Source organism: Vanacampus margaritifer, chromosome 8 (assembly GCF_051991255.1).
Source record: "Vanacampus margaritifer isolate UIUO_Vmar chromosome 8, RoL_Vmar_1.0, whole genome shotgun sequence".
Taxonomy (NCBI): Eukaryota; Metazoa; Chordata; class Actinopteri; order Syngnathiformes; family Syngnathidae; genus Vanacampus; species Vanacampus margaritifer.
Window position 1 is genome coordinate 35,890 of NC_135439.1, and position 17,709 is coordinate 53,598.

At 49.6% G+C, this 17,709-nt stretch overlaps 2 protein-coding genes across 2 annotated transcripts; one reads left to right on the forward strand and one right to left on the reverse strand.

The window, feature by feature from the left end:
• Positions 1-8: 8 nt before the first annotated feature.
• Positions 9-8,174, reverse strand: b4galt1l (DP-Gal:betaGlcNAc beta 1,4- galactosyltransferase, polypeptide 1, like). The gene is made up of 6 exons (XM_077572390.1): positions 7,419-8,174; positions 6,820-7,055; positions 3,789-3,976; positions 2,338-2,460; positions 1,940-2,044; positions 9-597 (listed from the first exon to the last, which is right to left on the reverse strand). The coding sequence occupies exons 1-6, from the start codon at positions 7,717-7,719 to the stop codon at positions 468-470; spliced, it is 1,083 nt and encodes a 360-aa protein (XP_077428516.1). The 5' UTR covers positions 7,720-8,174; the 3' UTR covers positions 9-467.
• Positions 8,175-10,511: 2,337 nt separating this feature from the next.
• Positions 10,512-17,702, forward strand: rest (RE1-silencing transcription factor). The gene is made up of 6 exons (XM_077573365.1): positions 10,512-10,645; positions 12,381-12,633; positions 12,702-13,166; positions 13,277-13,437; positions 13,525-13,608; positions 15,357-17,702. Exons 2-6 carry the CDS (start codon positions 12,419-12,421, stop codon positions 16,868-16,870), a joined length of 2,439 nt encoding a protein of 812 aa, XP_077429491.1. The 5' UTR covers positions 10,512-10,645; positions 12,381-12,418; the 3' UTR covers positions 16,871-17,702.
• The last annotated feature ends 7 nt before the right edge of the window (positions 17,703-17,709 follow it).

The following is a 17,709-nucleotide window of genomic DNA, read 5'->3' on the forward strand; positions in this document are numbered from 1 at the left end:
CTCAAACGTTTCACATTAATTCCGTCTTTTATTTGGAAGCAAAAATACAATTTCACTTTCAAAACGGACAAAAGTGCAATTCTCGTGAAAAGCGTCATCAGTCACTTCCTCCGTCAAATTCAAGAGGGTGTCACATGAAGAGGTCAGAGGTCAGCGTCAAGGTTTTGGGAGTACAAGGCACACAATTAAAGCTGCTCAATAATCAGTCAGGCTGCGTTCAAGACATGAAAAGCACACGCACGCACATCCGAGTGATTCAAGCCCATCAATTAATAATGACGTCGCTTGGTATTAAAAACACATGCAATCCATCACGCACGCACGCGCTTTTCATTCAACAGTCACAATCTGTTGCCATAGAAAGAAGATGATTGATTGATTGATTGATTGGAAAGGCCAAAGCAAGTCCAGCATAGCAAAGGTGGTCTTTCGGGCCGAGGCGGTCTCAGCCGCCCGCCCGCCGCTTGTCACGGTTTGCCAATGTCCACGGTGATCTTGGTGTAAAGCGGCAGCGTTTCCTTGGAAAGCCGCTTGTAGGACAGAGACTTAATGCCGTCCTTGCTCATCGTCTCTCTGGTGTGAGCGATGCGGTCGAACCTGCCGCCGAGTCAGACAAAACAGAAAGGACGGGTCACAAATGAGAAGGAAGGAAATGAGAGAGGAGAACAAAGCGAGCGAGAGGACGTGGTCGCGCAAGAGAGAACTCCAGCAAGATGGCGGCCGGCACGCCACGTCTGGCGCCGGCTGCTTTCCTGCCGTCGGCGCTTGCTTGCCCAACTCGCACCTGACATTCCGCCGGCCTTTCTGCCGTGACAGCGGGGGAACGTTTTGGTGTCGGCCGGCGGGGCAAATGCGCGACGCTCGTGGCCAAAAGTGTCACGTGAGCAGCAAGCGGATGTCGGAAGCAAAGCAGCGGGATCCTCCGAACGCTGCCGGCAGCACGACGCTCACAAGGACGAACGCTTGCGCTGGCCTCGCAAGCACATGAAGAAAAGTTTGGATCGATGTCACGCTCTGCCGGCTCGCTCGGTGGGTGACTCCGGCGGCGTGACGTTTTGGGTAGGGTTGATGCTCGGCCCCTTCAGAGAGCCGCAAGACGTCGCAATGAGCCGGCAAACAGACGTCCGGCTTCTCGGGGACCATTTCAAAAGAAGCGCACCTTCTGCCAGCAAAATCTTCCCACGCCAGAAAACGCTACGTGCGTCCGCAAACTTGCATGAAGAAAAATGGCTTCTGTGGCCACCGTCGTCGTCCCCTGACCTCAACCCCATGGAGCATCCCGAAGCACAAGATGGACAGTTGCCGTCTGGCCGGCAGCCCTCGCAGTGGCAAACAGCCGGCGTCCAGGTGGGAAGCGGCCGCAATCTAACAAATTCATTTGGCGCGCGACGAGCTCAGCATGAGCACATTTTTGTCAACGGGGGACAAAACGACTCCAGCACGTGCGAGGGAAGACACAAACAGCGCTCACACTTTTCACACTTTCAATTTGGGACACATTTGACAGACGAGCACGGACGTCAAGAAAAAAGAAAAAAAGATTTGAAAGCATTTGGATGTGAAGAATTGAGGGTCTATTTTGTTGCACAAAACAAGAGAGTGAATCTAATAAGAGGATTGCAATTGGAGCTGATGAGGGTCAAAAGGTCAATGTCACGTGAGCTTTTGCAAGGGCAAAACTGAACAAATGACAAAAGTGAGTATGCATGAAAATGATTGTTGCAAGCCCGAAGGCAGCTCGCCCGCCCGCTCGCTCGCTTTTTTGTTGCGTTTTCAACTGCTTGACGTGTTGCAAACATCTGTGACGCCATTTGCAAGGTCAAAAGGTCATCACGTGTGTCTTCGATCAATCGTGCTGGCCAAGGTGAAACGAGCGAGAGCGAAAGACGAGCCAACGAGGGAGGGAGGTAATGAAAGTAGAGCGCCACGTGGTACGCACCGCTGAGGGTTGGGTTCGTTCTGCTTGTCCCTCTCGTGGCGAATCATGCGACATTTGCCAACTTCGCCGCTGGGCCTGGAGATGGACATTCCTTTGGACGCCAGCCTGACAACACAAGAGGCAAGACAAGATGGCCGCTGACAAAACGGAGCACACAAAGTGACAAACGTGACAGCGCCACCACTCGCAGGCCTGCAAACAAACGGCAATATTCACGGCGACCAATCAGACTACAAATATTTTGCGGCCATGTTGGGGTGTTCCATATCGGACCTTCGACGATATTATGGGTGCATTTTTTCGAGTGATCAAAATGTGAAATATGGCGAAATTGACGTGATGCGTACCATCAAACGTCTCTGTGTCAATTTGGATTCTACTTTGGCCGGCTTGCTAACCTGTTGTAGATGTCGTCGTCCTCGCCCCCCCAACCCCAGTAGTCGTTCGGGAAGCCGTTGATGCTCAGGTACTGATCCTTCATCATGGACGACACGCCGCCAAAGTATTGCTTGTACGGCAACCTAAACCACAAAAGCAGTCAAAGCAAAGACAAAGTCGGTGGCAGACAAGAAAAGACCCCATTTCAAAATAACATCTCATCTTTTGAATGTCGGAGAAAAACAATGACGTGAATCTGCGGGTGCCGAAGTGTGAGTGTGCTGGATTCAAACCCAGCCGCTTGTCCTTACTCCAACACAGCTGAATCCAATCATCAGCAAGCCTGATAACGATGCTGATGATGAAGCAGGGGTGTTGCTGGACGGGTAAGGGACTCGCTTGCCAAGACCGGACTTGACCACCCCTGCTTTATAAGAGATGCTAAGTGGCTAACAGCTAGCCAGTCGCCAGTTAGCATTAGTTCAACAGTGATTGGTCGTGATGCATCCGCCCTTCCCCGGCTACGGGGGGATTACAGGTGGCTAGGACCACGCGCGGCGGTGGGCTGCATCCAATTAGCTAACAACAACGCGCGGCGGTGGGCTGCATCCAATTAGCTAACAACAACGCGCGGCGGTGGGCTACATCCAATTAGCTAACAACAAGGCGCGGCGGTGGGCTACATCCAATTAGCTAACAACAAGGCGCGGCGGTGGGCTACATCCAATTAGCTAACAACAAGGCGCGGCGGTGGGCTACATCCAATTAGCTAACAACAAGGCGCGGCGGTGGGCTACATCCAATTAGCTAACAACAAGGCGCAGCGGCGTTAGCCAGATGGGCTGATTTGTTGATCTTCTTTTTGCATGTGTGAAATGATCACAAACTTGTGCGCGTCTGGAAAGTGACGGACAAAAGTCGTTGATGGGCGAGAGACGAGCGCACTCGCTGCCCGTGTGCAATATTCACATCATAACGTGAAAAAGGACGTCATAGCTTGAAAATGTTGCGACCGTCATTTCTCCAGACAGCAAAAGTCGACACTTTTGGAGCCTGAAGAGGATCTGAGAACGAGCCAATATTTTTTAAATTGTCTTTTTTATCAACATAGCGAGAGCGAGCGGTCGCCATGCAGGAAGATGCACTTTTGTCGATGTTGTTTCATTTGGACAAATGGATATTTTTCTAATGTGCCTGTTGTTTGAAAATTGAAGAGCAAGAATCGGTCTGTGTTGCAAAAAGACGATTGAAGCTGATCGATTGGAAATGCCTGCGAGCCGTCCCGCTCGTGCTAACAGATTGACGAGCATCTCATTTGATAGCCACAAATTCAAATCGCAATTTGTTGAGTGACGACTTTTTTGACCGCAACAAATCGTATTTTTGCAATTTGCAGCTTACTCGAATGCGCACGCACGCACGCACGCACGCGTCGAAGACCGAGGAGGAGGCGTGTGTCGGCGTGTGTGACCTGAATCCAAACTTGTCCATGGAGACGGACAAATGTCTCGGCTGGCTGAAGCACTTGTAGATGTTGCGGTCGTCCATTGGGATCAAGTCCACGTCACTGAAGACCAAACAGTCGTAGTCGTAATCCTTCATGGCCTCCACGTAACCCACGTTCAGCAGCTTGGCCCGGTTGAAGGTCTCCTCTCCGTCCTGACGCACGCGCGCGCACGCACACACACAAGGACATTAAGATGGTGGCGGCCATTGTAGCGTTGTTGTGTGCATACCTAACCACTTGGGGGGGCGTCGCCAACAGCAAATCCTGCACATTGGCAGGTGGAGATTGGCCACATTAGCCCAGTCACAATTTGTATTTTGTCTTTTTTTGCGCTTTAGCCCTTTGCACCAAACTGCCACTAGATGGCACCAAATTGTGTGCTACGACGCCAATGTGGGCGGGGACGAGCATGACGTCGCCATACCAGGGTTATTATAGTTTTGGAATTTTCATTTTAGTTAGTTTTTATTTCGTTTTGAGTTTTGTTTTTAAATTTAAGTTAGTTTTAATTAGTTTTCAGGGTAGTTCTGTTAGTTTTTATTAGTCTTAGTTATTTAAAAAAAAAAGAAAAGAAAAAAAAGCTAACTTTTAGTTTGAGTTAGTTTCAGTGCCCAAGAGTAAATAAACAGCATGTTAAAATGAGAAAAGTAACTACTTCCTTGACTTTCTTACCTAGCGTTGCATTTGGTTGTCGCCTCGGAGCGACGTCATCCGAAGCCGCTTTTCTATTGGCTGCTGCTAGATGTCGTCACTTCTGTGTGACACACTTTCAAACGGCCTCATTCCAGTGAAATTAAATCATCCCCAAAAGGTGCATTCAATTCATTACCAAAGACTAAATCAAAGGACATTTTTGCTATCAATAGAGTTAGTTTCAGTTAGTTTTGGTTTTTATTTGATTTCGTTAACAAAACAGATTTTTCAATTTTAGTTGGGACTTTTTTTTGTTCACTAAAATAATCCTGCACCCCCAAGAAAAGCTGGCGTGCTCACTGAAGGAAGATGGTGGGTGCAGTGGCAGTTCAAAGGTCACGGTCAGCCCTTTGTACTCATCTGGGCATTGGCGCAAAAACATTGAAGACAAAAGTTTTAACTTCAACATTTTTTTTCAGCTCGAACTCCACAGTGCACCTTTAATGGCAGCATTGACGCGCGTCATTCGATTTTCATTCATTGACGGCACTTTTTTATTTTTTCGGACTCGCTTCCACGTCTGCGACGACGACAGCCAGCTCGTTTGTTTGCCGTCATTTGGGAAGTGGTCTTCTGCCGGCAGATTGCCGCAATTGGGGACTTTGGGAATGCAAACGAGGCTAACGAACGTGGCACTTTTGGATGATTATTTTTTTAGTTTTCATTTATCAAAGTAAAAACGAATCCAATCTGAAGCCAAATGTTCTCGGAGTGAGAATGACATGAAACAGAAATGCGTCCTCCACAGAATTCAGATGCAATAAAGACAACAAGCTAAAAGTTGCAAAAAGCTGACGGACGTTGACGAGTGTGGTGCGTGCGTGCGTGCGGACTTTTGGCGATATTCTTGCACTTGGACGCACTCCAAAGTGGCGTCCTGGCAAAGAAGCCCGCCTTTTGTCCACTTTGGCGAAATTGTGACGTGTGGCGACAGGTTTGGCAAATGCGAAGACCTTTCAACCAATGCGGTCGCTCTGAATCCTTTCACGCTTCCTGCTTCAATTTGAACAAATAAGAAGAAGCTTGATTTGGTAAGAGGAAGACGGCAAACTCACCTAATAAATCATGCTGCCACTGCCACAGGAACAACGACAAGAGAAGAAGAAGGAGGAGGAGGAGGAGGAAAAAAGAGGAGGAGGTGCCGCCCCTTTGGTCGGCTGTCAGCTGCTATTGGCTGACAGATCGGAGGGGGCGTGTCTGAGCAGCTCCAGAGACACAAGCCAGTGGTGGCGCCAGGTTAAGGTTAAAGTTCGCAAAGAGGAAGACAACAAACAATTAGAAAGGTTAGCATGCAAAAGCATCAACACGATTTGCTTTTCATTCAAACATGTTAGCAAAATGCGATTTTATACACCACACAAGACTTTTCAACATTTGCTCATTTTTCACACTTGACGTCAAAAGATCCTTCGGGATCCCTTGAGATGGACCAAATACAATTTCACATTCTATTGATCATCTTCCAAAATGGGAAAAGCATGAAAAGTTGGAATTGCATTTTTCTGACATGGGAAGGATACAAAAAAAAGCGATGTCACTATTGAATATTTTTACAACCGATTCATCCTAATCCAATTGTTTGTCATCGTGGGCCACATTCTCATAGCGGGAATTCTCACGTGAGGCAGCAAGCAGACTCGCTCGCGTGAGGCTGGCTGTCTATCAACGAGTCATCCGACACGTTTGTTGGTCGTCGCAACAGATTTTCTGAAGCGTTTCTCGTCACGGGTGTGCTGGATCCTGTCCCGACTGTCTTCCGCCACTAGGCGGCTCCACCCTCAACTGCTTGCCAGCCAATCGCAGGGCAAGCACACACCAACAACTTCCCTTCTTTCCTTCCTTCCTTCCTTCCTTTGTTCTTTCCTTTGTTCCTTCTTTCTTTCCTCCCTCCCATTTTTTCAAGTCCTTCTGGCCATCGTTCGGAGTCGGCTCTGTTAGATATTATAACATTTTTTAATACTTCATTTCATTTATTTCAGCTCGTGTTCAACCGTTTTGCCGTCCTTTCTGCTCCAACAACATCCCGATAATGTCATCTTTGCTTACAAAGAGCAACTGCACTCACATTCGGACACAACAAATACCAGCCGTCATGCGTAAGACGACCATCGAGCAACTTCAATCATCTTGACTGATTGTGGTGTATAAAAGCCAATGATTGATTATTGTTAGTGCAAAATCAAGCCCCATCAAGTCCAAGAAGTCATTCATGCCAGAGTGACGCCCGCGGCGACGCGGCTTTGCGCTCCGCTCCGCCGCTTATTTGCGCGACAGCGGCTCACGGAGCGCCGTCGGCAACTACCTGATTGATGACGTAGACGCCGTAGTCCAGCTGTTGGCGCTGCAGGATGGGATGCAAGTAGAAGAGCCAGAACTTGAGGTGCTGGTCTCGCTCGCGGAAGGGGATGACGATGGCGACCTTCTGCAGCGCTTGGCACTCTTTGGGCTTGTAGCGCCCGCCCGGACCCACCCGGGGGTTGGCCTTTTCCACCGCGTCCAGGCTCACCGGAATGTTGAAGTCCACCCGCAGGGGACCCACTGCAACGACAGACACCGTCTCAGCTGAGTAAAGATGGCCGGCGGGAGGTCACAGCTGAGGAAACACGGCGGCCCTCAACCGCACAAATGACACTTTGCTCGTACAAACACACGCCAATTATTACGTCACTTCCAGAACATTCTAGCCATCATCACTAAAATAAAACAAACCAAAAACTAATCCAAGCCTTTCAATGCGCGCTTTCCTTCCCTTCCTGCCAACTTCTCACGTCAATGTTCACATTTGCAACAATCTCACATTTACAGACAGACAGACATTGAAAAATCGAACAAATTCTGCTCCCTGTCCTTTAAGAAAAGCAGAAGGAAAAGCAAAAAGACAATTGAAGGAAAGCGACTGACCGAGTAGTGGTGAAGTTTGAGGACATTTCTTCAAGTTTCTGCCAGCCGCCGGTTCGTCTTCGGCTTCTCCGCCTGCTTCGGCTTCCGGTGGCGGCTCGGCGGCACGGGTGCCTCCGATGGTACTTCCGACGGTGCCGGTGGCGTCGCGGCTTTGCTGGTTCTGGGCGAAGGCGAAGCGGATGTCCAGCGAGCGGACGTAGAAGAAGACGGTGACGGAGATGTGCAAAAAGCAGAGCACCACGACGAGCTTACACGTCCGGTGAAGGAGGTTAAAGTTGACCGACGGCTCGGCCGAGGCCATCGTGACCTCACGCACTTCCGGTCCGGTTCTGTTCTGTTCAATTGACCCTGCTAGCTGCTCGCGTGGACCTCCATCTTCTCTCAAGTGGACGTGACGACGCGAGCCGGAAGACGAACCGAGATAGGCAGAGACGTGACGTCGGCAACCCGAGCGCTGTCACGCTTAACTTTAGCCACGTTAGCTTTAGCCCTGTTGGCTTTCCTGTCGAGCGTTAACGAAAGTTGGTTCGGTTCGGCGCTTCCTCAAAATCTAAGCTCGAAGCGGTCAGAGGAGCCTCGCGGTGACGTCGCAGCTTCAAACAGTGTTGACGTGACGTGACACGCGGTCACGATTAACGACTTGATTGTAACTTCAAACTGTCGAAAAAGTCCGCAAAGTTCAACAAGCAAAAAGACTACACAGTTGCGTTTCCACCAACGCATTTCAAAATAAAATACACTTCCTGCTTTTACGCGACGGCATTTCACTGGAAACCACAGCTCGGCGCGCAGTAGCAGTAAACACGTCACTACGTGGCGGCCATATTGGTAAGGGTTACGCACCCACGTAACGGCCACCTTGGAAGAGGAAACAAAGACAAAGCCGTATATAAAAATGTTAGCACCTACAGCGTTATTTAAAAAAATATATTTATGAATTATTTTCTCTGCCCTCCATGTATCGCTTTTTAGGAGAAAAAAAAACAAATCCTGGAGCTGTCCCTGATTATAACTTATAACTATAACGATCTTCACAAAGTTTACTTTATTGTCAATCTCACGTGTGCTACAAATACATCATATTTCATTAAAAACAAAACCATAAGGCTTTCTACCAATGAAGCCTGCAATTTTAGAGCATAAGATGAAAATCCCACGTCAGGATTCTTTTTCTTTCTTTCCCATCGCTCTGCATCATCAGCTGTGATACCAAGGAGTTTTGTTATATTGTGTTGTTATATTTTTTGTATATGTGTCAAATTTTTTACTCATTATTTTTATAATTATTATTCATACATAATCACATGTTCTTTGTGCATAGTGTGTGCACATCTAATTTATTCGTACTTGCTTTTATTTTGCCTTGTTTAACTCTGCCGTCTGCAGCAGGTCAGCATTGTAAATGAGAAACTGTTCGCAATTGATTTACCAGTTAAATTAAAGCGGAAAAAACTATTTTATGCACGTGCGTGTGCGAAGCATTTATTCATTGATTTATTCATCTTAATCCCGGAGATCTGAAGCAAAAGTTTTCTAAACAATAAAATTATGACAGTATAATGAATAAACAGTTGTCTTTTTTTTCTGGAATCAACAGTTTTTGTTTCTTAAATTTACATGAATGTATAGCAGCAAACTTTAGTTTCTTGTCCAGAAGTGCATCCCCATATTTTGCATATGAAAACAGTCCTATAAATACCTAAATGATGTTGTTATTATGCAGGATGGCAAAAATGTTTCCTTCTTGCAATGTTAACAGCGCTTCCGGTTTCCGGCCAGCGGCGGTTGACAGCCTGCAGGCGGACATACAGTATGCGCGTGCGCACTGCTTAGAAACGAGCCGCTTTCAGAGACGCTCTGGGAAAGTTCTTGAATGAATGTGCAATATCCATTCTGACGCCTCCGTGTACTGTAAAGAGGCCCACAATAATATAGTCCCGTATGGATTTTTGGAGCACACCCCTATTAGTGAGTACTAAGTCATACATGTTGTATAACTATTCTACAGTGAGATATCAGCACAATGAGGGAAAAGTGGCAAATAATATAGAACATTGTTGGCGGTGATGAGGAATGATCAAATGCAGCCTACATCTACAGTGTAAAAATAAAATAAAAATGGAGATGTGGTATGTATGCATAATAGTTGAATGGCTTATCGGTTGTTTTATAACGCTCTTTTGGGGTGGCGGCTGAGTTGGAGCTTGTCCCACCTGAGCTGGCTTTGGGCGAGAGGTGCAGGGGTTCTGTCAGAACAGCATACCGCTATAGTAAACTCGATCTGTTGCCTCATCCTAAACTCAACCAAACACCTGTTCGTACTGGGCATGCTCTGTTTCCTACAACGCACACACGCAAGTGCAAGTATGCTACTTGGACGGGTATGCTGCTTTGTCGATACACAGGTACACCCTTGACTGTTTCCCAGTCAATAAAAACAAGGCACATACTGACCCACTCTCACACTTCCAAAGCAACCTAGGAAGCAGGAAACGGTTGTTGTTTTTTTGCAACGTAAATGACGTCATCGGCACACAGGAAGGCCGGAGCCAAGATCGGAAAACTTCTGAAGTAGGCCTTGGAATTACCAGCATGCAAAACGGCATTGTGTGAATAGTTGCTCAGAATGACTTTCTTTTCCTTTTTTCTTTTTAAACCTTGTTCATGTTAGATGTGAATTGTTTGGTGGTAGTTGCAGACTTGAGTTCCTCTACCCTTTTATTGGTGTATTTAATTAAGTTTCCCCACCCCGCCCCCTGCCATCTGCGCTCATGTGGACGGTGGTCCAGATTATGATCATGTTCTATTTTAACTACACCACTGAGTCCATTTAAAATGTTATAAAACATAACATTTCTTTCTCAGCTCAAGTAGTGAGCAAAACAAATATGGATTGGCTTGCAGTAGAAGAAAGTAGAGCAACAACAAGAAAAAGTAGTCAAAGAAAAAATACTGTAGTCAAATCGAAACAGACTTTACCGTTACAAAAACACACGCTAGTCAAATCAAAGAGTGTAATAAAAGAAAAAGTAGTGTACAGTAGAAGCTAGAAAAGGAAGCGTTTTGTGTGCGAGGCGGACGTGATGACGTCACGCAAGCTGTGTGGCTCGGCGTCGCAGTGCAGGAATGTGCGCAAACTTTTCCGTCTTTCTCGGCCGCTTCGTCTTCGACGACGTGTGAAAGTTGTCCACGAGCCCCGTCGACAAGTTGCTGCCGCGGGACAGCGGGTGAGTGCGAGCGGGACTTTTGCGGGACTTTCGCGGGCCTCCGAGGCAACTTTGGCGTCGCCGTTCCCAGCAAACTTTGGCCGCTCGTCGGCCGGCGGAAAATGGAGGCGACCCGGCCCGGCCCGGTCTGCCCGGCCAGGCCCGGCCGACGAGGCGCTGTCCGTCGCTGATCGCGATTCAGGACCATGGCTAACACTTTGCAAGTCGCACTTCTGCCTTCGTTCGGAACTCCGCGGCCTCTTTGGGGGCTTTTTGCTTGCTTTCCGCTCGCCAAGTTTTTCGAAAAGTGAAACGTGAAATGGTGGCCCAGCAAAGCTTCGTGCTAACTTGTTGCGACAACTTTCTGCTTTGGAGCTTCTACAGTCTCCTTCGAAATGTGTTTGGAAGAACAAATCCCGAAAGAAGGAATGCAGTTCGTCTGTTGAATCAATGTGAGCTTGATGAAGATGATGCTGAGCAATGGCGTCAGAGTGTGTCTTGGGTGCGCTCAACTTGTTTTTGCTGCTTTTGCTCGGCAGGCGCTGTCGACCGTGTTGGTGCTGTTTCAAAATGGCCGACATTCTTCCACACTTGGCAAACTTTGTCACAAGCGCCTTCTTCACACAACATTGACGTCACCAGAATGGAGTCACTTCACGCCGACCAGCTCAAAATGCTTGCAAAACATTTAGCCATTTTTTTCCTCATTCCCTCTCAGGCCACGGCACTCGCTCATCTGTCCCTGCCCCGCCATCCGTCCGTCTGTCCTCATCCGTCTGTCCTCATCCGTCTGTCCTCATCCGTCTGTCCTCATCCGTCTGTCCTCGTCCGTCGGTCCTCGTCCGTCTGTCCTCGTCCGTATGTGCTGTGCTTGTTGTGCTCAAACTTGCAGCTACTTGCAAGTCTTGACTCAGCACATCCCCCAATTTGGTCTGGGCTCGCTGGAGCTTATTTGTCGGGGCCACTGTTTGGAAAGCGCCTTCCGGCTGACCCGCGACGCTTTCACTAACAACATGGCTGCCAACAGGGACAAGCTGGTTTGCGAGTGACGGCAACTTTTTCCAGCCATTTGCTTGACTCTTTGAAAAGCACAAAGAGGTGACTTGCATTTCATCAGTTTTTTTTTTTGCGTATGAAGAGAAGATGTTTTGGGGCACTTTTAACCCTAAGCCAAGTTTGCTGTTGACACATGTTGCAATGAAAGTTGATGTTCATCAACAAATCGACAACTAACCGAAGATCCTATTAACGGACCAATTGCTTGGAGACTTTGTCGGATTTAAATATGAGCGAGTTCTCAGATGTTTCATAACGAAATACCATTGACTAATCGACCAAACAATCGTTCAAATAATCGCTAGCGGCAGCTGGAGATCAAAGTGTTTTTTGGGATGCAACTTGAAAGGAGAATGATGTCACCAAGAGCAAAATGGCAGAAAAGTGCATTTTGTTGACCTTTTGATCTTATTTGCCGACTTTGCCCTTCGTCATCAGGGACTTTTCGGTAGTGATGGCAAAATGAAGCTTCATGAAGCATTTGCGATACTTTTTGACTCCTCTAGATGGTGCTCTTGGTTTAAAAATAAAGGCAAGTGCAATAAAAATTGATTACATTTGCATTGCATCTTTGACTCATGAGTGCCATGTTGAGGAGTCAAAAAGTATCGCAAGTGCTTCATGAAGCTTCATTTTCCCATCACTACTTTTCGGTGTCTTTGATTATCTCATGTGACGCTTGCTGCGTTTTCTCTGTCAGGAGGTTTGAAGCAGGCGAGCGGGTTGCGGCGGGCGGGCATGGCGACTGCGGCGGGCTTCTCCATGGAAGCCTTCCCGCTGATGGACGACGACGTCCGCGCTTCGGCGGCCCCTCAGCTGGTCATGCTGGCCAACGTGGCGGCCGTGGCGGCGGCGGACGGCGCCGAGGGCAGCGTGGCGGATGACAAGGAGATGATGGAGCTGAAGACGGTGGCGTGCGGCTACTCGGACAGCGAGGACGAGAGCGTCATCAGGTGAGCGCACGCGCGGGGGGAAGCGCCTGCCGACGCTCGGGCTGACGTTACGTGCCGCTCGTTGGCAGGTACGCTTACGACAACCACGACGGCGTCGGCGACTACTCGCCGTCTCCGGGCCTCGGCGCCGCGCAAGGACAAAAGGGCGGACAGGAGGGCAGCGGCGAAGCGCTGGTCCCAAGTTGGAGCGGCCCTGCCCCGCCGCCGGCACCACCGGCGCCGCCGGCACCAGACAGAGACGCCGCCATCGGCGTCGCGGAGGGCGGCAAGAAGAAGAAACCTTTCCACTGCAAGCCATGTCACTTCCAGGCTCACAACGAGACGGACTTTGTGGAGCACCTGCAAACGCACGCCGTCAGCAAGATGGTGGTGGTCAACCGCGTGGAGGGCCGCGGCAAGGCCAAAGAGGCCGAGACGGCCCAAGAGGACCCCAAAGGTTTGATCCGATGCGAGCGCTGCGGATACAACACCAACCGATACGACCACTACGTGGCGCACCTCAAGCATCACGGCAAGGAGGGCGACGACCACAGGTGAGCTGATGCGCCTTGGCCCCGCCTTTGCCCCGCCTTTGCCGCGCCTTTGCCCCGCCTTTGCCGCGTGTTGGCCAGACGGCAAGTGATGATGTGCGTTTGCGTGGCAGGGTGTTCAAGTGCACGTTGTGCGCGTACAGCACCGTCAGCCAGTACCACTGGAGGAAGCACCTGCGCAATCACTTTCCCAGCAAGCTGCACACCTGCGCCCAGTGCTCCTACTTTTCCGACCGCAAGAGCAACTACATCCAGCACATCCGCACGCACACGGGTGAGCCGGCCCCACCAATCGGGGGGACGCGGTGGGTTGGGGGTCTTCCTCTTGCAAGGCCAACATATACGTGTGTCCATCTTGCAGGTGTGCGTCCTTTCCGCTGCCCGTACTGCGACTACTCCAGCTCGCAGAAGACTCATCTCACCCGACACATGCGCACGCACTCGGGTGAGTACATCCATCCTTCCATCCATCGACTGATCGCCTTCTGTGGAGGGAGGCGCCGCCCCTCGCCCACGGGACATCGTTAGGGCCTCATCGATTCCGCCGTCGCTCCGTACGACCACTTTTCAAAACAATCCTCCTCAGGCGGACTTCAGTGGAAGTCGAACCTTGAAGCCACGAAGGCGTTCGAATGCGGTGATGACACAAACGGAAAATGATCGGCCCTTTAGTGGAGTCAATCAATTGTTTTATACAAAAACCTATTGAGGAACTTTCATGTGAACAAAATTGTCGACTTGGCGAAAAAGCACATCGCATCAGTTTAAAAACAATTGCGTCGTCTTGCAAAAAAATGTGCATTGTCGCAATCTTTGCGAGGGAACACAAACGTCTTTGCGAGGGAGCGCAAAGATGTTTTTTCCCCCTACAATGTCACCATAGGCGGTTCCGTATGTTTTTATTTGTTCTAGTGGACGCCAGGACAGTATGGCTGTAACGTGTTGTAAACTTAGCAAGCTTACATGCAACGTCTTTAACATGAACATAATGCAAATCAACTTGCGATTGTGATTGGTTAGCTTGGCTCCAATCATGAACCACAAGTGTTGACATCATCCAAATGATGCGTTTTTATTGGTTTAGACACGCAAATAAAAATGTCATGTCCACCGCAATCCTAAAAGTCAGCGGTTCTCAACCGCGGTCCTCGATTACCCTTATCCAGCCTGTTTTCCACGTCTCCCACAGCCAACACGGGTGTTTCAAACAATTAGCTAATCAGCAAGCTGTGCACGAAGCCTGATAACGATCCTCAACTGTGTTGGCTGAGAGAGACACGGAAAACAGGCTGGCGAGGGCTACTCGAGGACCGGGGCTGATGATCTATGGGTACGAAGGGGTTAAAAATGAGCAAGAAAAAGGCGGGCTTTCGTTTCAGCGTCTCAAGCGCTTCGCAAACTCCAAATGCGTTTGCAGCTCTCGCAATTGCAACTCTGAAAAACGGCCTTTCTGTTGTCATGTCATCACTTGATGGATTTGAAGGGAAAGAAATGCTAAGATGTTCAGGATCCCCAAAAATAAGAGTTTCGTGCTTTTGGACTTGAAACTTCTGCTCTGCTTTTACGTTCAGCAAGTCCGGCAAGTCAGCAAAAATCAAAACCGTCGACGTTCAGCATTTTTCAAATGATTTGCTTATCAAATTATTTTCCAACAAACATCGGAATCATTTCAGCCTTAAAAAAAAAATCTTCATCGGTTGGGCCCTAGTTGTCGTCATCATCATCATCATCATCGTCATCATGTGAATGCTAACAAGACTTTATTGTTGTGACTTTTGTTTGTCCACTGAAGCATTCAAAAGGCGCAGCGACACGGTAAACTCTTTGTGTTTGTGTGTGTGTCTTTGACTTGATGTGTTTTCAAGATTTTGCCCTAAGTTGTAGAAGTGAAGAATTTAGTATCCCCCCAATCAATGATATGAAATTGACCTTTAACCTTTGTGCATCCATGTGGAAATTCAAAATGCACATCATATAAAGTAAAGTGGGCAGTTTTCCAAAATATACCCCCCCCCCCCCCCCCCTGGAAAAACCCACGACAAATTCCAGCCAGCGAGCCAAGGGGACATTTTGCAAGTCCCGTTAGGTCAGTGCGACCTCATGTCCTGTGGACAGCGTGAGCAACAGCAGTCCGTTTTCTTGAAAATGTGCATTTTTGTCCAAGTTTGACAGCGGATTGGATTTTGTGTGCAGGTGAGCGACCGTTCAAATGCGAGAGCTGCAACTACCTGGCCGCCAACCAGCACGAGGTGACCCGCCATGCCCGGCAGGTCCACAACGGTCCCAAACCGCTGGCGTGCCCCTACTGCCAATACAAGACGGCCGATCGCAGCAACTTCAAGAAGCACGTGGAACTGCACCTCAACCCTCGCCAGTTCCTCTGCCCGCTCTGCAAGTACGCCGCCTCCAAGAAGTGCAACCTGCAGTACCACATCAAATCTCGGCACTCGGGCTGCAACGTCACCGTCGACGTCTCCAAGGTCAAACTGAGAGTCAAAAAACCCGACGGGCCTTCCAAAACAAACCCCACCGACGGCCACGAGGACTTTGACGGCCAAGAGGTGGAGCGAGAGCCGCTTCCTGCCGACAAACCGTCCGGGCCTATCAATTTGTCGGTCAGAAAGAGTGCCAAAGCGCCGCGGGCGCAGGACGAAGAAGAGCCGGCACAGATTCCCGGGAAAGGCGCCGCAGAGAAAACGGAGCAGGAAAATGTCGTGGCGACCCGACAAAAGAAGACCAAAGAGAAACCAGAGGAGACGGCGGGCGTCGCCAAGGCCAAGAGAAGAGTCAAGAAAACCGCGGCCTGTGGACCGCGTGACCCGGAACCGACACGGGACGAGTCGGAAGCGAAAGCAACAGCTGGCCGACACCACGGCAACCAGAGCGGCAAGCCAAGAAGGTCCGATGGGAAGAAGCCGGAACAAGAAGTCGCTGGCAGCACCGTGGCTCCGCAAGGTCTTCAGGACGGCGCCAAAGAAAAGTCCAAAAAGAGAAAAGTGGCCGAAGCGCTCCACCTTTCGGACGGGGACGCCCCCAAGACCCGCAGAGTCGCAAGAGGCAACAAGTCGCCGTGGACCGCCAAAGACGTGTCACAGCGATCCAGCTCACCCGCCAAGAGGACCAGGTCTGCCAGGAAGTCTTCGCCACTTCCGGACTCTGAGGAAAGCTCCGCCCACATGAGTGAGTCCTCCCCCGTGACGGTTCAGGTAGACTCGGCCCCAAGAGAGCCCTCCAAAAGCCTCCCCCAAGACGGTTCCGCTGATGCGGCGCCTGCAGATCCGGCGCCCGCAGATGCCTCGGTCAAAGCCGCCTCCCCGCCGCCGCTTGCCCGGCAGTGCGGCAAAGCTTCGGACGGCGACGACGACGAGGGCGTCCACAGCAGCCACGAAGGAGGCGGCGAGAGCGGCGACGTTAGCGAGAGCGGCGACGTTAGCGAGAACGGCAACGCCAGCGAGAGCGGCGACGTCAGCGACGCCGCCTCCGAAGGCAGCGACGACTCGGGACTCAATGGGAACAGTGCCGGCGCTGGAAACGCTTCCAAGGACCCCGAGTCGCCCACCTGTGAAATTCCCACGCCGACTGAGCTCAAAAGTCACATGTGCATCTTCTGTGACCGCCATTTCCCCCTGGAAGCCGAATATCGCCGCCACCTCAACCGCCATCTTGTCAACGTGTACTACATGAACGCGGCGCCGGCGAGCGACTGACGGCGAGCGCCGCACGCTTTTCCTTTCCTTTGTCAAGTATGCCGGACGATTGCGGCGTCACGCAAGAGGGGACGGGGTCAAAGGTTAAAACTAACTTTCTTTGAAGCGTTTGACAATCTGGCTTTTCTTTAGCAGCTTCTGTTGACTTGTAAATATTTTGGTGCAATATTATCAGAAATGGAGTCAACATGATCGATTCTCTCCTTTAAATAGAACATTCTTCAACATTCTGTCTTTATTGTGAGTTTGTGTACTGTTTGGTAGTGATGGGTCAAATGACACGGAAGCGCCGGCGCATGTATCGCGCGCACAGGGGAAACCCGGTGTCGGCACGCGGTATCCCTTTAAGAAAAATCACCTGACCGATGCACTTCCTGTATCGCTTGGCTGCAAAGCGCCAAATTGTGTTTATAAACAAGCAAATGTGTGAAGTCGTTTGTTGTATGGAGAGAATACTTTGGTTTGAGCTTCGCGTTGCTTTGTTGGTTTTTGATATGGCATCATCTACTGAGAACTTGGATCAACCGAGAAAGCCAAAGTTTTCTCCCGTATGGGATCATTTTGATCTTATGAAGGAGGTGAGTGACTGATGCCATCATTGAAGTGCAGCGTTCTCTTTCAGACAACAACACACAACGAACACAGGATCCGTTGCAATACTGACTGAATTACACAAATCTTTACAAACTTGCGATGAAATGTTTATGTACTCCGTCATCGTCGGTACCGTGTGAAAGGCTTTTCTCCAAAGCAGGAGAAATTGTCTCAAAGAGACGAAATGGCCAAACATGCTAAAGAAGCGGATGTTTCTGAATAAAAAGGTGTCAATTAACCACGGC

What these genes read in the sequence shown, in the direction of transcription:
- b4galt1l (XM_077572390.1), bottom strand. Translation starts at nt 7,719, where the DNA reads ATGGCCTCGGCCGAGCCGTCGGTCAACTTTAACCTCCTTCACCGGACG. An exon ending in TCAAACTTCACCACTACTCG is followed by an intron (nt 7,056 to 7,418) that starts GTCAGTCGCTTT and finishes CTGTCGTTGCAG; the next exon opens with TGGGTCCCCTGCGGGTGGAC. An exon ending in GCGTCTACGTCATCAATCAG is followed by an intron (nt 3,977 to 6,819) that starts GTAGTTGCCGAC and finishes CGCGTGCGTCAG; the next exon opens with GACGGAGAGGAGACCTTCAA.
- rest (XM_077573365.1), top strand. Translation starts at nt 12,419, where the DNA reads ATGGCGACTGCGGCGGGCTTCTCCATGGAAGCCTTCCCGCTGATGGAC. An exon ending in GCACATCCGCACGCACACGG is followed by an intron (nt 13,438 to 13,524) that starts GTGAGCCGGCCC and finishes TCCATCTTGCAG; the next exon opens with GTGTGCGTCCTTTCCGCTGC. An exon ending in ACACATGCGCACGCACTCGG is followed by an intron (nt 13,609 to 15,356) that starts GTGAGTACATCC and finishes TTTTGTGTGCAG; the next exon opens with GTGAGCGACCGTTCAAATGC.